General features: G+C 35.8%; 1 protein-coding gene across 6 annotated transcripts in view; it reads right to left on the reverse strand.

Annotated features, from left to right (window-relative positions):
* The window catches only part of LOC149800249 (uncharacterized), a 192,272-nt gene that overhangs the window by 155,688 nt on the left and 13,109 nt on the right, over positions 1 to 23,475 (reverse strand). For all 6 annotated transcript variants that reach the window (XM_089959827.1, XM_089959825.1, XM_089959826.1 and 3 more), the window contains exons 3-8: positions 22,509 to 22,594; positions 12,697 to 12,900; positions 8,674 to 8,743; positions 5,742 to 5,851; positions 2,593 to 2,683; positions 1,321 to 1,557 (exon numbers count right to left, since the gene is read on the reverse strand). In XM_089959827.1, coding sequence (XP_089815953.1) covers positions 1,321 to 1,557; positions 2,593 to 2,683; positions 5,742 to 5,851; positions 8,674 to 8,743; positions 12,697 to 12,900; positions 22,509 to 22,594 — 798 coding nt within the window. The remainder of the gene's footprint in view (positions 1 to 1,320; positions 1,558 to 2,592; positions 2,684 to 5,741; positions 5,852 to 8,673; positions 8,744 to 12,696; positions 12,901 to 22,508; positions 22,595 to 23,475) is intronic.

Consider the following 23,475-nt stretch of genomic DNA (forward strand, 5'->3'; position numbering starts at 1 on the left):
AAGGTATCGGCATGGTGGACCAAGTGTGATCTCGTGTTGTAGAATCTTTTGGTTTGCCCTAATTCTTGTCAAATGGTTGGGGTATTTTGCATCCAGGAAACTATCAACTACACAATAGCAACTTGCATTTATTACTGATACTAAAACACATATATCTGCACTTCTTGTTTTGTCAAACCCCACCCACCCCACCCCCAAAGGGCTAAGTTTCTGATGGGTAAAGAAGAAGCCAAAAGTTAAGTAGTCCATTGGAAATCTGAATTTGTCATTTGATGTTCAGTAAGTATATTTCTGGTTATTGGGTGTGGCTCTCAAATGTTCTAAGTTACGACTCTTAGGTCTCCTTCAAGACCACATCCGATATGTGCTGACATATTGGTCAGTGATCATACATACCAAATCTGAAATATGTAGGACTTAGAAATTATTTTAACTTCATGTAAAACCATCACAACCACCCGAACCCCAAAGCCCTGCCCCATTGGGTGGACCAAAATTTTACCAACATTTATGCATTTGTACAGATCCCTCCCCAATCATGTCCCATGGTTTCAAGTCTCTATTTTGCATTATATATGAGGACTTAGGGAAAATGCAAAAGCACACACACCAAAGCACACATGGATGGCCAGGATCAAGGGGGAGTTAGGGATATTACAAAAGCACACATGGATGGCCAGGATCAAGGGGGAGTTAGGGATATTACAAAAGCATACATGGATGGCCAGGATCAAGGGGGAGTTAGGGATATTACAAAAGCACACATGGATGGCCAGGATCAAGGGGGAGTTAGGGATATTACAAAAACACACATGGATGGCCAGGATCAAGGGGGAGTTAGGGATATTACAAAAGCATGCATGGATGGCCAGGATCAAGGGGGAGTTAGGGATATTACAAAAGCATACATGGATGGCCAGGATCAAGGGGGAGTTAGGGATATTACAAAAGCATACATGGATGGCCAGGATCAAGGGGGAGTTAGGGATATTACAAAAGCACACATGGATAGCCAGGATCAAGGGGGAGTTAGGGATATTACAAAAGCACACTAACACATGCAAACATGGATGGCCAAGATTATATAATTCCCACTGCTTCTCCGAAAAGTAAAGGGATAAGAAAAGACCCTTCCACATGTCTGTGGTCAGGATGAAAGCTCCAATCCTTGATGATCAATAGAGGTGTCATGGACTTAGCACCCTAATTTGAGGAACAAATACTGTTAATTTTAGCAGATATTTTTTTCATCCTATCCACACACAGCGGTATGCCTTGTTTCCACCTTTTTCTTCAGCAAGGATAAGGATGATAACTAACCTCTTCACTACGACTTTTCCTTGCCTCTGCATCTCTTGTCAGTTCCTGGATGCATCGTTCTAAGGTGTGTACCAACATGGATGGATTCTGTGCTGATACTGGGTCATTATCAAAATAGGGCTTGCTACGGCGTCGTTCACAGTCAGCCAGTATCAGCCTCATTTGGTTGATGGTTGTCTCTGTGATGTAGTTCTCCCTGTGATAGCCATCTGCCTTCTTACCTGCCTCTATCAAGGCCTGTGAATTAGATGCTTGTTTTCTTTAGACTCTTTGGTACATTTTAATTAGATGCAAACATGATATACAACTGAACATTTCATTCAGCCGACACAAAAAGGAAGTTTCCAAAAGGTAAATATTTGCTATGTAAGTTGCACAAAACTTATGTTACTTCAGACATCTCACTGCAGAGTAAAATATTAATATTAAAAATCTTGGTATTAACCAACATATGGTACAACATTAAACTGTGATATCACAACATTTTATGAGAGAATTTAGTTGATAAAGATATCTAACTTAATGAAAAATAAGGACTAAAGACATTTCACAATAAACTGACACACAATAAGGCCACAAAATAAATAGCTTGGTTTCCCAATATATACCTTCTTGCAAGCCATACCTACAAAACTTTCTGCCCCTAGAAAAATACATTCAGGTTGTTGACATTTTGACTAGTCAAATTTCATTTCATTGATCGGTAACAGTTATAGATATCATATTCATTAAGATGCATGCTATTTCTCCTAATATCTACAAGTTCCTGCTGGAAACGGACTAGACAGCATGGTTCTCAGTATTGGTTATACTATGAACTGTTGGCTAATTGCTTCAAACTCCCAGCAAGTTATGTCAGACCAAATGCAAATTATTGAAGAAATTATGAATAGATAATATCATGCAGTTGAATAATACTGACATGATCTTTTCTCCATGGAAAAAATATAACATGCAACAAATGCTTAATTTCAGTAATGAAGGTTAACAAAAATGAATAAAAGAATTTTTTTATTGTGACCAAACCAACTGATTTTAGCATGAAACCTGACACATTATTTTTAATGATTATTTTTACTATTAATATCAGTTTTAGGTCATAGAGAATCTGAAAAAGTTGCAAGTGAATACTAAAGTACTTGCTTGATCAATTTGATAACAGATTTATGGCAAATGTTCAAACATTGGAATCACCATTATCTGTACTCTAAGACAAACTAAAGCTTAAAAGTATGCAGCTATTACATTTTCTTTTCTTAATGAAGTACTTACCTGTTCCTGTGCCCTACATTTATCTTGAAGATGCTGCAATGAAGCCTGGAGTTGAGCAACCTGACTCTCGTGTTTTGCAGATTCTTTTTGTCTGTGAAATAAATATAATTTAAATATTTTAGTTTTCACAACCATTCACATCAACCGTGCATTAATATAAATTTTGTTAATACCAAATATTGTAACAGTAAAAGGCAGTATAGGCAAAGGTCAGTCAGTATGAAGAACAGTCTCTATAGTAAAGTCATGCAGGTCATGTACGCATTCAGTACTATTTCAGTAATGGGTGTACTTTTTAGAATTTAATTACACATTCATACCTTTAAATGGTGACTATTCACTTTATTTTTGGATCCTAATACATCCATATTCCTTTAGAAGGTCATTATTTACATGCCCCCAAAAACAAATACAACAAAAATCATAGTTAAAGTACATGGACATACTTGGATAAGGTCAATCAAAAGATGTGATCTAGTTTAACCAGTCTGAATGTCACATGTCACAATGAAAGCTGAGCCTGTCTGAAAAAATCTGCACCTACCTACATTACACCCGACATTATCTTTTACTGATTCAGTTTAGTACCTGGCCACCACTGTAAAAGTACATAGTAATCAATCATTTTTGCCTGGAAATTACTTGATTACAGTTAAGCTCCCAAGCAGTCAATAACCAGAACTGAATAGACTATATTAGTATTAAATTTTAGAACAACAACCATGCCATACTTACCGAAAACTGCATGAAAAATGTACATTTATTTTTGCAATTACCTGGATCTGCAGTTCAAATTCTTGTCATAAATCGGCTAAATCCATGTGGATTAGTACTTAATAGTTGGTACGAGAGTACATAATAAAACAAATTAATAAATTATAAATTATTCGTGCATAACATTCACTTTAACTTGTCTACTTGTCTAATATTAGCAAATGGTCATGAAGTCCACAAATTATGAATGTATTATTACATTACTGTCGAATTCAAAATCTGTAAAGTGCTACTGATTTGTCCTTTTCCAGATGCAACATGTTTTTAAGTTTAAACAAAATTCCTTAACTCTAACATTTTGCAGTCATATAACATCCATGGGTCACATCAATAAAGTCTGTATAACATTAATGGGTCACATCAATAAAGTCCATATAACATCCATGGGTCACATCAATAAAGTCCATATAACATCCATGGGTCACATCAATAAAATCCATATAACATCCATGAGTGACATCAATAAAGTCCATATAACATTAATGGGTCACATCAATAAAGTCCATATAACATCCATGGGTCACATCAATAAAGTCCATATAACATCCATGGGTCACATCAATAAAGCCCATTTCTCTTAATATCTGATGCCATTTTTTTTTTCAAATCAGATTGTCCACTGCATATGTGTGTATCAAAATAGAATGAATCTGTGACACGTGGTACAGTTATTATAAATAGAAAATAAGGAAGTTAAAAGGAGGTCTAACGATGAATAAATGTGCAGCAGCCATTAGTCCCATGACGTGAGCCTTGAACTGTAATCGTTATTATATGTCTCGCTTGCTCTTGATTCTTTGATCTGAACTTGGAAACATTTTTTAAAATTTGTAACTGGTACCTGGTTGCCCATTTTATTACCTGGGTTATTATAAATGGGCATGTACCCAGGTACCTGGTTGCCCATTTTATTACCTGGGTTATTATAATTGGGCAAGTACCCAGGTACCTGGTTGCCCATTTCATTATCTGGGTTATTATAAATGGGCAAGTATCCAGGTACCTGGCTGCCCAATTTATTACCTGGGTTATTATAAATGGGCATGTACCCAGGTACCTGGTTGCCCATTTTATTACCTGGGTTATTATAAATGGGCAAGTACCTGTTGACATCTTTAATAAAGACTCACATATTATCATCTCATCCAAAAGTTACAAACAGCTTGCAAGGATTATAAAATTGCAAGGATTATAAAAATGCAAGGACATAAAAATGCAGGGACACAAAAATGCAAGGACATAAAAATGCAAGGATTATAAAAATGCAAGGACACAAAAATGCAAGAACATAAAAATGCAAGGATTATAAAAATGCAAGGACAAAAATGCAAGGACATAAAAATGCAAGGACACAAAAATGCAAGGACATAAAAATGCAAGTACATAAAAATGCAAGGATTATAAAAATGCAAGGACACAAAAATGCAAGGATTATAAAAATGCAAGGACATAAAAATGCAAGGATTATAAAAATGCAAGGACATAAAAATGCAAGGACATAAAAATGCAAGGACATAAAAATGCAAGTACATAAAAATGCAAGGACACAAAAATGCAAGGATTATAAAAATGCAAGGATTATAAAAATGAAATGCAAGGATTATAAAAATGCAAGGACAAAAATGCAAGGATTATAAAAATGCAAGGACATAAAAATGCAAGGACACAAAAATGCAAGGACATAAAAATGCAAGGACGCAAGGACATAAAAATGCAAGGACATAAAAATGCAAGGATTATAAAAATGCAATGATTATAAAAATGCAAGGACACAAAAATGCAAGGACATAAAAATGCAAGGACACAAAAATGCAAGGACATAAAAATGCAAGGATTATAAAAATGCAAGGACATAAAAATGCAAAAGTAACTGATTCAACTTTACAGAATACTCTTCTGAGATGATAAATATGGGGAATAGAAGAATGAAACCCAGCTCAAATACTTGGCAATAGTTTAAACTTGCAAGTACTGACAGAAAATTTATGCCAAATGAAAAAAGCAGCCAAACAAAATCTTTAAAATAATTTGAAGATGCATCTTAATGACACACCAAAATTTGTCCATTTTAAAAAAGCATAAAATCTGGTACTGTTGAGATAAAACTTAATACAGAATTTGAGAATGATTACTATATATACCCACTTACAAGCTGAGTCCATCTGCAAAACGCAGACCCTGGTCTACCATAATTTGATGGAAGATCATTGTCTATGTTGTTAGTTCTACTGTCAATTACTCCTAACAATCTGCAAAGACCTAGATCTACCAGTGCATTATGTGATAGTAGATCTGGGTCTCTGCAGTTTGCAGTTGGACTTAATAGTGAGTATAAATGATATAATGTGTCTCAGAGAAGAATCAGCCCCTCCTACCTTAACTCCAGCAGTGAGTCCCTGTTGGTGAATGATTCCTGCAACTTTGCCTTCAGTTCCTCAATGTTCTGGCGGAATTGTCTCTTCTGCTGTTCACTCATCTCATTGGACTGCAATTCATGCAGACATATTGAATTATCATACTCAGATTTACAGCTGGTGTAACAACACTTTTTACACTGGTGTAACAGCACTTTTTACACTTGTGAATATCAATCTATTCTAAACAAGCAATGTATCATGTGTGTATCTTAAAATGAGACTCAGACCTTTCCTAACAAGTGTGTGTGTGTGTGTGTGTGTGTGTGTGTCTTCTTCCAAAAAGCAATGTATCCTCTGTTTAATGCAAAATTAGGCTCATTTTACTCTAGTGTCATTGAGACCAAATAAATCATGTGATATTGTTTAAAATATACTTTCCCACAATGCTAAGCGACTGTAGAAATGGTCAATTTAGAAACGATCAAGTACTGACAAATGTTTTAACATGGAATTATCAAAAGTTTCTGTAAAATGCAGTAATGGGAGGTAACCCAATAGAAATAAAACATAATTCTGTTAACTGAAAATAATAGCTGAAGTAAACTTCAAGGACAAATTTTCTGTTGAAAAAATTCTGAACTTTTATACCACAAACTTGAATAATAAATAAGTTTTATCCAGCCCATAGACATGATTAATATAAAAATCTGCACTAGCTAAACAAGAAATAAACAATAACTAACAGACGTTGTTGTTCTTGGTATAGGCATAATGTCATTTTACAGCATATTTTAGGCTATACAACATGGCCTGTATCATGTGTGTATCCAGGTGGTACACACAGGTGGAGAAAGAATCCAGGAAAACCCCAGGAAGAACCACCATCCATGGGAAGATAATGGCAAGCTATTGCCCATACCAACATTTGCCAAGCCAGAGACTTAAACCCACAAAGAGGTGATATGTCAGTGATGCATAAAGACAAGTGTCTTAGACCAAAGGCCTCCAATTAAGTACCATGAATTACATAGATATATCCATAATGCATAACCTATAACAAAGAAAACAAATAGTATCCTTATTACTCATTGCTCTAGACCTACATTCCACAATAAAGAATATATAGTACATACAACAAAATATACCATATATGGTACATACAATGAATGCACTATATATAGTAAATACAATGTATGTACAGTAATACCTCGTGCATTCGCGTTTCTGGATTCGCAAATTCACGGATTCACGAAATTTTCATTGGTACCCCCTACGTACATGTTTTCTTTATTTTATTGAATTGTACCTTCGTTATATGACTTCTGTGACATATGAAGTTTACCTAGTTTACCTTCCTGACAATGACAAAGAAAACGTCAGTCATTAAGTTCACAGTCCCATTCATTACTTGGTTTTACCTTACTGTGAGTGCAAAAGAAAACGGCAGCCAATGAATTAGTATAGGGGTAAAATTAATACATGTATACATGTACCGTACTGTAAATGTGCTAGTGTGGCAAATACCCATTAGGCAATACTGTACTCTATTTTTACGTCAACCATTTATTTCTCTTTTTAAGGGTAATGTATTAAGCTAACTTTTAAATGAAATTAAAGTGCTTTGGGAGCATGATTTGGGTCATATTTAGGGTTTAAACCCTAGAAATAAGCATTTATTATCATTTTTAGTGACTCATACCAAACATTCGCGATTCCTCCTGATCCGCGACTGTTTCTGGAACCTAACCTCGCGAATGTTCGAGGTATTACTGTACTATAAATGGTTCATACAATATATATATATATATATATATATATATATATATATATATATATATATATATATATATATATATATATATATACAATGAATGCTTGAATGCTCTATATGGTACATACAATGAATGCTCTATATGGTACATAAAATGAATGCACTATATGGTACATACAATGAATGCATTATATGGTACATACAATGAATGCACTATATGGTACATACAATGAATGTACTATATGGTGCATACAATGAATGCACTATATGGTACATACGATGAATGCTCTATATGGTACATACAATGAATGCACTATATGGTATATACAATGAATGCTCTATATGGTACATACAATGAATGCACTATATGGTATATACAATGAATGCTCTATATGGTAAATACAATGAATGCTTTATATGGTACATACAATGAATGCTTTATATGGTACATACAATGAATGCTTTATATGGTACATACAATGTATGCACTATATGGTACATACAATGTATGCACTATATGGTACATACAATGAATGCTCTATATGGTACATACAATGAATGCACTATATGGCATATACAATGAATGCTCTATATGGTACATAAAATGAATGCTCCATATGGTACATACAATTAATGCTCTATATGGTACATACAATGTATATATATATGGTATATACAATGAATGCTATATATGGTACATACAATGAATGCACTATATGGTATATACAATGCTCTATATGGTAAATACAATGAATGCTTTATATGGTACACACAATGAATGCTTTATATGGTACATACAATGTATGCACTATATGGTACATACAATGTATGCACTATATGGTACATACAATGAATGCTCTATATGGTACATACAATGAATGCACTATATGGCATATACAATGAATGTTCTATATGATACATACAATGAATGCTCCATATGGTACATACAATTAATGCTCTATATGGTACATACAATGAATGTTCTGTATGGTACATACAATGAATGCACTATATGGTACATACAATGAATGCTCTATATGGTACATACAGTGAATGCACTATACATGGTACATAGATTGTATATCATATATGTCACAACAAACAAGGACATAAACCATGCATGAAAGTTAATCAAATGAAGGAGCCTGCAAAACCTTTCTTTAAAAACTTAAAACCAACCTCTGCAAGCCTCCGGCGTAGATCTGTCACTTGTTCTTGAGAATCTTTCAAAGCCTTTTCCAAGTGAGATCTGGAATAGGGTAAATAGAAGACCATCAAAATATATCAGCCAACTATTGATGTATTGTTATAAAATAATATATATATATATATATATATATATATATATATATATATATATATATATATATATATATATATATATATATATATATAATTTTTGTAATTTTTTTAAATATTTTTTATATTTCTTGTTACTGAGTAATAACAAGATCTGTATAATGCCTAATGACCATCATTTCAGAACTGAGTAGTAACAAGATCTGTATTATGGCCATCATTTCAGGACTGAGTAGTAACACAATCTGTATCATGGCCATCATTTCAGGACTGAGTAGTACCAAAATCTGTATCATGGCCATCATTTCAGGACTGAGTACTAACAAGATCTGTATAATGGCCATCATTTCAGGACTGAGTAGTAACAAGATCTGTATTATGGCCATCATTTCAGGACTGAGTAGTAACAAGATCTGTATTATGACCATCATTTCAGGACTGAGTAGTAACAAGATATGTATAATGGCCATCATTTCAGGACTGAGTAGTAACGAGATCTGTATAATGGCCATCATTTCAGGACTGAGTAGTAACGAGATCTGTATAATGGCCATCATTTCAAGACTGAGTAGTAACAAGATCTGTATAATGACCATCATTTCAGGACTGAGTAGTAACAAGATATGTATAATGGCCATCATTTCAGGACTGAGTAGTAACAAGATCTGTATAATGGCCATCATTTCAGGACTGAGTGGTAACAAGATCTGTATTATGGCCATCATTTCAGGACTGAGTAGTAACAAGATCTGTATCATGGCCATCATTTCAGGACTGAGTAGTAACAAGATCTGTATCATGGCCATCATTTCAGGACTGAGTAGTAACAAGATCTGTATCATGGCCATCATTTCAGGACTGAGTAGTAACAAGATCTGTATTATGGCCATCATTCAGGACTGAGTAGTAACAAGATCTGTATAATGGCTATCATTTCAGGACTGAGTAGTAACGAGATCTGTATAATGGCCATCATTTCAAGACTGAGTAGTAACAAGATCTGTATTATGGCCATCATTCAGGACTGAGTAGTAACAAGATCTGTATAATGGCTATCATTTCAGGACTGAGTAGTAACAAAATCTGTATAATGCCTAATGACCATCATTTCAGGACTGAGTAATAACAAGATCTGTATTATGGCCATCATTTCAGGACTGAGTAGTAACAAGATCTGTATAATGGCCATCACTGTGGCCAAGTCCTTATGATTTTCCAGTCACGAGGAGTAGGAGAAAACAAGCTTATAAAGATGGCTGTCATGGCAGCCATATTGGATGTCATATTAACACTATTTTCATTTTTGACCAACTAGACATCATATAAAGCTTTTTATTTCTTTTCTGAAAACCCTATCTTGATATGATCAATCAAGGAGAACCATTTTTACTTCAGATTAAAGGTGTGTGTAAAATTTCATTGCAATCTTCCAAGCAGACTAAGAGGACCAGTGATAACATACTTGTACAAACAGATGGACAGATGTTGAATAATGAACAAACAACAGGCCATCCCATTAGCGGTGCTGATCCATTACCAGTACAGCTAAAACCAAACCATCATTAATGTATATCAAGTACAGCTAAAAACAAACCGTTATTGATGTATATCAAGTACAGCTAAAAACAAACCATTATTGATGTATATCAAGTACAGCTAAAAACAAACCATTATTGATGTATATCAAGTACAGCTAAAAACAAACCGTTATTGATGTATATCAAGTACAGCTAAAAACAAACCGTTATTGATGTATATCAAGTACAGCTAAAAACAAACCATTATTGATGTATATCAAGTACAGCTAAAAACAAACCATTATTGATGTATATCAAGTACAGCTAAAAACAAACCGTTATTGATGTATATGATTCCTGCCCTTTCTCATAAGGCAAAGTACCTGAGTTTATATAAAGAATTTTAGGTTTTTGTGTCATTAGACAAAACTGGTCACATCCAGACCAGCTGGAACAATTGTTGGTTTTTTTTATACTGGCACAAACTTGAAATTAGTGCTGTTTGTAGCTTATTTGGAATGTGGCACCTAGAAAACCGCATACAATAAGGCCTTTGACATTATAACACAAGAATCCAAAAAGTGAAAATATATACAAAGCACCCAAAATGCATTTTAAGATTTAAAATCTTTATCTTAAATAGTGCACTACAAGTTTTTCATCATGCTATATCGTCTGCATCCATCATTCAAGTACAGACAGACAGACAGACAGACAGACAATATCAACCAGTACTGATGCAGACATCTAACACAATGTCTTGTGTATAACATATTCCCAACTGTAAACAGGACAGATTCAGACCCGTCTTCACATAATGTGCTGGCAGATCAGACTCTACATTATGTACTGAACTGTGTTATAATGAACTGGCAGACCAGACTCTACATTATGTACTGAACTGTGTTATAATGAGCTGGCAAACCAGACTACATTATGTACTGGCAGACCAGACTCTACATTATGTACTGAACTGTGTTATAATGTGCTGGCAGACCAGACTCTACATTATGTACTGGCAGGCTACATTATGTACTGGCAGACCAGACTCTACATTATGTACTGGCAGACTACATTATCTACTGGCAGACCAGACTCTACATTATGTACTGAACTGTGTTATAATGAGCTGGCAGAGCAGACTCTACATTATGTACTGAACTGTGTTATAATGTGCTGGCAGACCAGACACTACATTATGTACTGAACTGTGTTATAATGAGCTGGCAGACCAGACTCTACATTATGTACTGGCAGACCAGACTCTAAATTATGTACTGAACTGTGTTATAATGAGCTGGCAGACCAGACTCTACATCATGTACTGAACTGTGTTATAATGTGCTGGGAGACCACACTCTACCTTATGTACTGAACTGTGTTATAATGAGCTGGCAGACCAGACTACATTATGTACTGGCAGACAGACTCTACATTATGTATTGGCAGACCAGACTCTACATTATGTACTGAACTGTGTTATAATGAGCTGGCAGACCAGACTCTACATTATGTACTGGCAGACCAGACTCTACATTATGTACTGAACTGTGTTATAATGAGCTGGCAGACCATACTCTACATCATGTACTGAACTGTGTTATAATGTGCTGGCAGACCAGACTCTACATTATGTACTGGCAGACAACTCTAAATTATGTACTGAACTGTGTTATAATGAGCTGGCAGACCAGACTCTACATCATGTACTGAACTGTGTTATAATGTGCTGGGAGACCACACTCTACCTTATGTACTGAACTGTGTTATAATGAGCTGGCAGACCAGACTACATTATGTACTGGCAGACAGACTCTACATTATGTATTGGCAGACCAGACTCTACATTATGTACTGAACTGTGTTATAATGAGCTGGCAGACCAGACTCTACATTATGTACTGGCAGACCAGACTCTACATTATGTACTGAACTGTGTTATAATGAGCTGGCAGACCATACTCTACATGATGTACTGAACTGTGTTATAATGTGCTGGCAGACCAGACTCTACATTATGTACTGAACTGTATTATAATGAGCTGGCAGACCATTCTCTACATTATGTACTGAACTGTGTTGTAGTGAGAACTGCATTATGCATGGAATCATGATATAATGAGAATAATGTAATATACCAAAATTGGGTACAGTGGGAAATATCAATTGTTTTTTTTAAAAATGATGTTTTGCAAACGAATTAAAGATATAATGTTAAGCTTCAGCTTGTTTCTTTCAACCATTATTGTTATACAGTGTTATCATTTTGGTCATGGGGAGCATACTATTAGATCAAAATTAAGTTATAACAAGGGATATCTACTTCTCACTTCTGTTTTGAAACACGCCTGAAACTCAACACTTGGTTGTGCAGACATCTACTTACGGCGGTCCAGTCTCTATATTTGAATGCGTCCCTCGTCTGGAGGAAAACAAGTCAGTGGAAGGCAGTGTGGAGAAACCAGTGCGAGATGGGCTGCTAGAGATCCGAAACAAAGGTACTGACGTGGAGGAACCTGAGGAATATCTGTCCCCAAGCAGAGTCTGATGGAGACGCTCAGATTCCCTCCGCTGAGCATCAAGCTGTTGTCTGCAAGTAAAATGTAAATAATATAGTTCTCCCTCTTTATACGTGCCTTCATTAATGCACAGTTCTCATTATAATTATAAGACATGTATGGTCATGGATTATATTTCATTAAGTGGAGGTAAAACTATATCATGCACTTCATTATAACATGGTCTCACTATAAGGTGGTATACTCTATGGCTCCTGTGAACAGCATTATAATAAGGGAACACTGTATCATGCACTTCATTATAACATGGTCTCACTTTAAGGTGGTATACTCTATGGCTCCTGTGGACAACAATTATAATGAGGGAACACTGTATCATGTACTTCATTACAATATGTCTCACTATAAGGTGGTATGCTCCATAGCTTCCATGGAGAGTGTTATAGTTGAGTACTGTATCGTGTACTTCATTACAATATGTCTCACTATAAGGTGGTATACTCTATGGCTCCTGTGAACAGCATTATAATAAGGGAACACTGTATCATGCACTTCATTATAACATGGTCTCACTATAAGGTGGTATACTCTATGGCTCCTGTGAACAGCATTATAATAAGGGAACACTGTATCATGCACTTCATTACAATATGTCTCACTATAAGGTGGTATGCTCCATAGCTTCCATGGAGAGTGTTATAGTTGAGTACTATATCAAGTACTTCATCATAAGGCACTCTCACTATAAGGTGGTATACATGTACTTTATGGCTGTTGTGGACAGGATTATAATGAGTACATGTACTGTACATTGAAACTTGTTGAATTCCACACCTACATACTTTGCACAGTTGTCAAATACGAATATACACAACAGACCTCCTGTCATTAACTTACTGTTCAGGGGCTGATAAATCCATTGCCCATGACAACACAAAATGATTTCCAAGCAACTATTTTTCTTAGTATGAAACCCATCAGGCAACCAAAACCTATATATATTTTTTTTACAACATTTGAATGTTAAATTGTCCCTGTGGGTAACTATAACAAGGTACCTGGATTATCTCTATATAATTGTGTACTTGAGTGTTGGATTATGTCTACAGATAAGTAGCCACACTAATCCACCTGTGTCAGCTACTCATCATTTGATTAGGTAACCACTCATCATTTGATTAGGTAACCACTCTGTACTACCAGCACTTCTGGGTGAATCTTCAAAGAAAAGACTTGTGAATGTTTGTCTTTTGTCAACACTGCAATATAAAATAGTAGTGTCTTTCATCTTTGACTTGACACACTGAATGCCAATGATTTATATAGTATTCTTTCCCATTGGACATTTGAAGAAACTGGAACTTCCTATAGAGCATATGCCAGTTGTTTCCATTGGCTAACTTTAGATAATGGAATATGGCCAGTAGTAACAATGAAACCAATTGTAATTGTTCTTACATACTATATTGGCTCGTAGGATAATGGCTATTGGCTATGCAAAAATCCTATGTGGGAAGTTTAAATTTCCCTGGTAGTTTTGATGCAGGAATAATATCAGGTTAAAAATAATGTGAACTGTAAAGAGGTAAACTAAGATAAATTTCTGAACTAGCATGGCCAACTAGAAAGCCTATGGACAACGATAAACCTAGTGTAATTAATCAGCTCCCAAACCCACATGCATACTGATGGGTGGTTACAGACTGATGACATCATAGCGCTGAGAAATGTTTTATTGGACTACAATGGGGCACTCACCGTTACGGATCACTGCCATCTCACCTCTGTCGGCATGGGTTTGAGTCTCAGATTATGCCAATGTGGATATGTGAGAAAGCTTGCCAGTAACTTCTCGTGGGTCAGTGGTTCTTTCTGGGGTTTTCCCAGGTTCTTCATCCACCATTAATACTGGCCGCCATGTATAGCCTGTCATATGCTGAAGAATGGCATAAACCCTAGAACAACAACAACATTGGACTACAACACACCACAAAAAAGAAATTGTTTATCTTTTTATTTGCTGATCTCAAATAGATTAAATAAGTGTGTAAACATGTGTGACACTTTTCATTTGCAGGACTGATCACAAGTTACATGTACTTTATGCAGTAAGACTGGATATATATGACAGAAGGTCATAGTCTAGACCATGCAATAAGACTGGATATATATGACAGAAGTTCATGGTCCAGACCGTACAATAAGACTGGATATATATGACAGAAGGTCATAGTCTAGACCATGCAATAAGACTGGATATATATGACAGAAGGTCATAGTCTAGACCATACAGTAAGACTGGATATATATGTCAGAAGTTCATGGTCCAGACCGTACAATAAGACTGGATATATATGACAGAAGGTCATAGTCTAGTCCATACAGTAAGACTGGATATATATGACAGAAGGTCATAGTCTAGACCATGCAATAAGACTGGATATATGTGACAGAAGGTCATAGTCTAGACCATGCAATAAGACTGGATATATATGACAGAAGTTCATGGTCCAGACCGTACAATAAGACTGGATATATATGACAGAAGGTCATGGTCTAGTCCATACAATAAGACTGGATATATATGACAGAAGGTCATAGTCTAGACCATGCAATAAGACTGGATATATATGACAGAAGGTCATGGTCTAGTCCATACAATAAGACTGGATATATATGACAGAAGGTCATGGTCTAGACCATGCAATAAGACTGGATATATATGACAGAAGGTCATGGTCTAGACCATACAATAAGACTGGATATATATGACAGAAGTTCATGGTCCAGACCATACAATAAGACTGGATATATATGACAGAAGTTCATGGTCCAGACCGTACAATAAGACTGGATATATATGACAGAAGGTCATGGTCTAGACCATGCAATAAGACTGGATATATATGACAGAAGGTCATAGTCTAGACCATACAATAAGACTGGATATATATGACAGAAGTTCATGGTCTAGTCCATACAATAAGACTGGATATATATGACAGAAGGTCATAGTCTAGACCATGCAATAAGACTGGATATATATGACAGAAGGTCATGGTCTAGTCCATACAATAAGACTGGATATATATGACAGAAGGTCATAGTCTAGTCCATACAGTAAGACTGGATATATATGACAGAAGGTCATAGTCTAGTCCGTACAATAAGACTGGATATATATGACAGAAGGTCATGGTCTAGTCCGTACAATAAGACTGGATATATATGACAGAAGGTCATATTCTAGACCATGCAATAAGACTGGATATATATGACAGAAGTTCATGGTCTAGTCCATACAATAAGACTGGATATATATGACAGAAGGTCATGGTCTAGTCCGTACAATAAGACTGGATATATATGACAGAAGGTCATAGTCTAGACCATGCAATAAGACTGGATATATATGACAGAAGGTCATGGTCTAGACCATACAATAAGACTGGATATATATGACAGAAGGTCATAGTCTAGACCATGCAATAAGACTGGATATATATGACAGAAGGTCATAGTCTAGACCATGCAATAAGACTGGATATATATGACAGAAGGTCATGGTCTAGTCCGTACAATAAGACTGGATATATATGACAGAAGGTCATAGTCTAGACCATGCAATAAGACTGGATATATATGACAGAAGGTCATAGTCTAGTCCATACAGTAAGACTGGATATATATGACAGAAGGTCATAGTCTAGTCCGTACAATAAGACTGGATATATATGACAGAAGGTCATAGTCTAGACCATGCAATAAGACTGGATATATATGACAGAAGGTCATAGTCTAGTCCATACAGTAAGACTGGATATATATGACAGAAGGTCATAGTCTAGACCATACAATAAGACTGGATATATATGACAGAAGATCATAGTCTAGTCCGTACAATAAGACTGGATATATATGACAGAAGGTCATAGTCTAGACCATACAATAAGACTGGATATATATGACAGAAGGTCATAGTATAGTCCATACAGTAAGACTGGATATATATGACAGAAGGTCATAGTCTAGTCCGTACAATAAGACTGGATATATATGACAGAAGGTCATGGTCTAGTCCGTACAATAAGACTGGATATATATGACAGAAGGTCATGGTCTAGTCCGTACAATAAGACTGGATATATATGACAGAAGGTCATAGTCTAGACCATGCAATAAGACTGGATATATATGACAGAAGGTCATAGTCTAGACCATACAATAAGACTGGATATATATGACAGAAGGTCATAGTCTAGTCCATACAGTAAGACTGGATATATATGACAGAAGGTCATCGTCTAGTCCGTACAATAAGACTGGATATATATGACAGAAGGTCATGGTCTAGTCCGTACAATAAGACTGGATATATATGACAGAAGGTCATGGTCTAGACCATGCAATAAGACTGGATATATATGACAGAAGTTCATGGTCTAGTCCATACAATAAGACTGGATATATATGACAGAAGGTCATGGTCTAGACCATGCAATAAGACTGGATATATATGACAGAAGGTCATGGTCTAGTCCGTACAATAAGACTGGATATATATGACAGAAGGTCATAGTCTAGACCATGCAATAAGACTGGATATATATGACAGAAGGTCATGGTCTAGACCATGCAATAAGACTGGATATATATGACAGAAGGTCATAGTCTAGACCATGCAATAAGACTGGATATATATGACAGAAGGTCATAGTCTAGACCATGCAATAAGACTGGATATATATGACAGAAGGTCATGGTCTAGTCCGTACAATAAGACTGGATATATATGACAGAAGGTCATAGTCTAGACCATGCAATAAGACTGGATATATATGACAGAAGGTCATGGTCTAGACCATGCAATAAGACTGGATATATATGACAGAAGGTCATAGTCTAGACCATGCAATAAGACTGGATATATATGACAGAAGGTCATAGTCTAGACCATGCAATAAGACTGGATATATATGACAGAAGTTCATGGTCTAGTCCATACAATAAGACTGGATATATATGACAGAAGGTCATAGTCTAGACCATGCAATAAGACTGGATATATATGACAGAAGGTCATAGTCTAGACCATGCAATAAGACTGGATATATATGACAGAAGATCATGGTCTAGACCATACAATAAGACTGGATATATATGACAGAAGGTCATTGTCTAGACCATACAATAAGACTGGATTTATATGACAGAAGGTCATAGTCTAGACCATGCAATAAGACGATATACATGACAGAAGGTCATAGTCTAGACCATGCAATAAGACTGGATATATATGACAGAAGGTCATAGTCTAGACCATGCAATAAGACTGGATATATATGACAGAAGTTCATGGTCTAGTCCATACAATAAGACTGGATATATATGACAGAAGGTCATAGTCTAGACCGTGCAATAAGACTGGATATATATGACAGAAGGTCATAGTCTAGACCATGCAATAAGACTGGATATATATGACAGAAGGTCATAGTCTAGACCATGCAATAAGACTGGATATATATGACAGAAGATCATGGTCTAGACCATACAATAAGACTGGATATATATGACAGAAGGTCATTGTCTAGACCATACAATAAGACTGGATTTATATGACAGAAGGTCATAGTCTAGACCATGCAATAAGACGATATACATGACAGAAGGTCATAGTCTAGACCATGCAATAAGACTGGATATATATGACAGAAGGTCATAGTCTAGACCATGCAATAAGACTGGATATATATGACAGAAGTTCATGGTCTAGTCCATACAATAAGACTGGATATATATGACAGAAGGTCATAGTCTAGACCGTGCAATAAGACTGGATATATATGACAGAAGGTCATAGTCTAGACCGTGCAATAAGACTGGATATATATGACAGAAGGTCATAGTCTAGACCATGCAATAAGACTGGATATATATGACAGAAGGTCATAGTCTAGACCATGCAATAAGACTGGATATATATGACAGAAGGTCATAGTCTAGTCCGTACAATAAGACTGGATATATATGACAGAAGTTCATGGTCTAGTCCATACAATAAGACTGGATATATATGACAGAAGGTCATGGTCTAGTCTGTACAATAAGACTGGATATATATGACAGAAGGTCATAGTCTAGACCACGCAATAAGACTGGATATATATGACAGAAGGTCATAGTCTAGACCATGCAATAAGACTGGATATATATGACAGAAGGTCATAGTCTAGACCATGCAATAAGACTGGATATATATGACAGAAGGTCATGGTCTAGTCTGTACAATAAGACTGGATATATATGACAGAAGGTCATAGTCTAGACCACGCAATAAGACTGGATATATATGACAGAAGGTCATAGTCTAGACCATGCAATAAGACTGGATATATATGACAGAAGGTCATAGTCTAGACCATGCAATAAGACGATATATATGACAGAAGATCATGGTCTAGACCATACAGTAAGACTGGATATATATGACAGAAGGTCATAGTCTAGACCATGCAATAAGACTGGATATATATGACAGAAGGTCATGGTCAAGACCATACAATAAGACTGGATATATATGACAGAAGATCATGGTCTAGACCATACAATACGACTGGATATATATGACAGAAGGTCATAGTCTAGACCATGCAGTAAGACTGGATATATATGACAGAAGGTCATGGTCTAGTCCATACAGTAAGACTGGATATATATGACAGAAAGTCATAGTCTAGACCATACAATAAGACTGGATATATATGACAGAAGGTCATAGTCTAGACCATACAATAAGACTGGATATATATGACAGAAGGTCATGGTCTAGACCATGCAATAAGATGATATATATGACAGAAGGTCATAGTCTAGACCATGCAATAAGACTGGATATATATGACAGAAGGTCATGGTCTAGTCCATACAATAAGACTGGATATATATGACAGATGTTGTTGAATAATTACAACAGTCTTATCAACAGATGCAGTAACTTCCAGGGCAACCAGAAAAATGTCTTGGGCAACCAGCTATTTAATGCTGGTTGCCCATGGAAAACCAAGTATTTTCAAAAATTGTCTGCCCTTGTTATTGGAATTGATCTTTCTACCATATTTACACATATGTGATAAACAACTACAAACAGTGTACACCTAGATCTACCACTACAAAATGAGGTATAGTTTTTACATAAATCCCCATCTGTTTGTACCCCCGCTACCAATTTTAAATCTATAATGTGATAAAATATGCACTGAACATAGTCAGTACCAGACCTGCCAACCCTGACAAGTCCGTTTCAGTAAGGAAGTTGATTTCTTACCGTAAGAGTGACCAGTTTTCAGTAAGGTGTAACAAAATATCAATAACTGCTATTGTAAAGCTGGAAAATGTAATTAAAAGTTTGACGCATCAACGATATACATTATGTTCAACTGAAAAGTTTGTAAAGGACATGTAGACTTTATTTACCACTAGTACAGTTGCACAAACTCTCATTCCAAACCCTATGCAGCTCAATGGCTTGTGCTTGTTGCTATCTCTCAACTTGATGTAATTCTTAGAACTTCTTTCACATTTAACATGACAGCAATCATATCTCCTGCCACAATACATACTCAAATCGGCACGTGATGTCTAATAAACGTAATTGTGTCCTTGCCAGCTTTTATTCACAAGAATCTGAATATTCCTTTTTATTCTTCTGTGCTGATTACTAACACTTTTCTAGAAGCTTATTTTCCCTTTTGTCTCAAACATGCATCACTTTCTGGATGCAATTTTTAAAAATTCTATAATCAACAGTTTGATCATGCAGACACCTCGCATGAACAAATAGGTGCAACTTAAAGCATCTGGGGTGCTGCTGTAAAGTTAGTCTGGTTCCCTGACTAATTTTACTAATTCTAAGATGAAACTCGGATCCAAATAAAACACGGATGAACCAATTATCCCGATTTTTTTGGCAACAATCATTTTCTGTAGTTTTTTCTAGTATGCCATAAGTCTGTATTTGAAGGGTAATTTTCTTAAGACTTACAGCAAAATCATAAGAGCTGGCAGGTCTGCAGTACATTGATTTATAATTTTAACCTGACTGTGACCAGAGTGGCCCTAAAACTGGCATCGTCTGTGCATTTCATGCTAAACGGGGTTTCATTACTAATACTGCACCATATTGCATACACTATGGTTGAGTCTATTTTCCTCCAACAACAGACTGACACAGTTCATCCTATTCAGTAACTGCCAAATAATTCCGTAAATTACCATAAGATTGAGAGTTATATCCCTTTGCACACGTAAACATAGAAATTATACTGCTTGTTAAATCCAGGTGAAAGACAAATTTGTAGTTGTCATTCTTTCCTTTACTTAATTTGAGATTGCAAATAATCAGAAGCAGATGACAGTATTTTCTACATACATACATAGTCATGCATTAACTCTTCTAGACCTTGACATTCTGGACCATGATAAAATGGTAGATATAGGTCTAGGCTTTATATAATTTAGTGGGTGTTAACACCAAAGTAAATACAAAACTCCTAATCTATCATATATGCCCACTTATGTATTGGGTTCAAGTGCTGACAACACAGACCCTGGTCTGCCACTGCATAATGCACTGGGCAGATCAGGGTTTATGCTGTTGATCTCATGATTGCTCTTAACAAGCCAGACCCTGATCTTCCAGTGTATTATGCAACAGCAGATCCATGTCGATGCATTTTCCATTGGACTTGACTTATAGATCCATGTCGATGCATTTTCCATTGGACTTGACTTATAGATCCATGTCGATGCATTTTCCATTGGACTTGACTTATAGATCCATGTCGATGCATTTTCCGTTGGACTTGACTTATAGATCCATGTCGATGCATTTTCCGTTGGACTTGACTTATAGATCCATGTCGATGCATTTTCCGTTGGACTTGACTTATAGATCCATGTCGATGCATTTTCCATTGGACTTGACTTATAGATCCATGTCGATGCATTTTCCATTGGACTTGACTTATAGATCCATGTCGATGCATTTTCCATTGGACTTGACTTATAGATCCATGTCGATGCATTTTCCATTGGACTTGACTTACAGATCCATGTCGATGTATTTTCCATTGGACTTGACTTACAGATCCATGTCAATGTATTTTCCATTGGACTTGACTTACAGATCCATGATGATGCATTTTCCGTTGGACTTGACTTATAGGTGAGTATAAATGGTAGATATTTTCCAAATCCCGAAAATTTGCTCGTATCTGCTCGACTTCAATAAATTTATCATCATTTCATATTTTGATAACTTACCTAAGAGATTTCAAGAGGACTTTGTTAGGTACAGACGAAGATACAAAAAATATGCCGGATTTTAATGGTTCATAAAAAAATCAAACAAGATCACATTTTATATATCTAGCAGACACCACATCATCAAGAGGCAAACACTTTAAATATCCATGATTAAAAACTGAAATCTGTAAAAACTGAGTCACCAATTAGTGTTATAAAAATGTGAATATTTTCACACAAAAAATTATTCTTCATCTCCTACCCTAGAATATTAACATTGTCTACTAAAAGGGCAAAATGAAACCAACAGAAACATTCCTTTTGCATCAATATTTCTCATCTAAAAAGTAAACTGTGATTAATTTGGACTGACCGAAGTTCATCGATGGTCTTCTGCTCAGCAGCAATATCCACTAGCGCTGAGAGGGAGCTGGGGGACGTGGATGTAAACTTTGGAGACTGAAAAATACAAAAACTAAAAGTAAACATAACATACCTACGGTTAATGTGTGAGCTTAAAATTTCAGTTCAACATGGTATGAAATCTCCTATCACATTACCCACTGCCTGCAACTTGTTATATGGTAACTCTTGTTTAGGTTAACTCCTGTGCAACACAAAAATATTCAGACAAAATGATACACAGATGAATCAGAACACTTACAAAATTTGCAAATTCGATGGACACAGGTGTGGTTTGGATAAACTGATAATCTTGATGGATTGTCTATGTGATATCTGTCATGTATCGATGATCTTAACTTTGAAATACGAGAATAAAAAGTACAGGGGAGATAACCAGCATTTTGAAATCCCAGCATTCTATGAATTATTTTTTATTTTTTTTAAAGAGTGAATAAATCTGATGCAAATTTACTTTTATTTATTAGACAGGTTTTATTTCTACTCATTTATTACTGTTAGACTGGATTTATTTCTACTCATCAGTAATCAATATTTCAATTCTTGACCAGAGATCATATAACCATGACTTACAATGGTAAAGCTAGTGGAGAAATCCCAGTGATTCATATGCCCATGACTTACAATGGTAAAGCTAGTGGTGAAAATCCCCCAGAGATCCATATACCCATGACTTACAATGGTAAAGTTTGTAGAGAAAATCCCAGTGATCCAAATGCCCATGACTTACAATGGTAAAGCTAGTGGAGAAAATCCCAGTGATCCAAATGCCCATGATTTACAATGGTAAAGCTAGTGGAAAAAATCCCCGTGATCCATACGCCCGTGACTTACAATGGTAAAGCTAGTGGTGAAAATCCCAGTGATTCTTATGCCTATGACTTACAATGGTAAAGCTAGTGGTGAAAATCCCAGTG

This window comes from Sinohyriopsis cumingii, chromosome 5 (genome assembly GCF_028554795.1).
Source record: "Sinohyriopsis cumingii isolate HCF-2022 chromosome 5, ASM2855479v2, whole genome shotgun sequence".
Lineage (NCBI taxonomy): Eukaryota > Metazoa > Mollusca > Bivalvia > Unionida > Unionidae > Sinohyriopsis > Sinohyriopsis cumingii.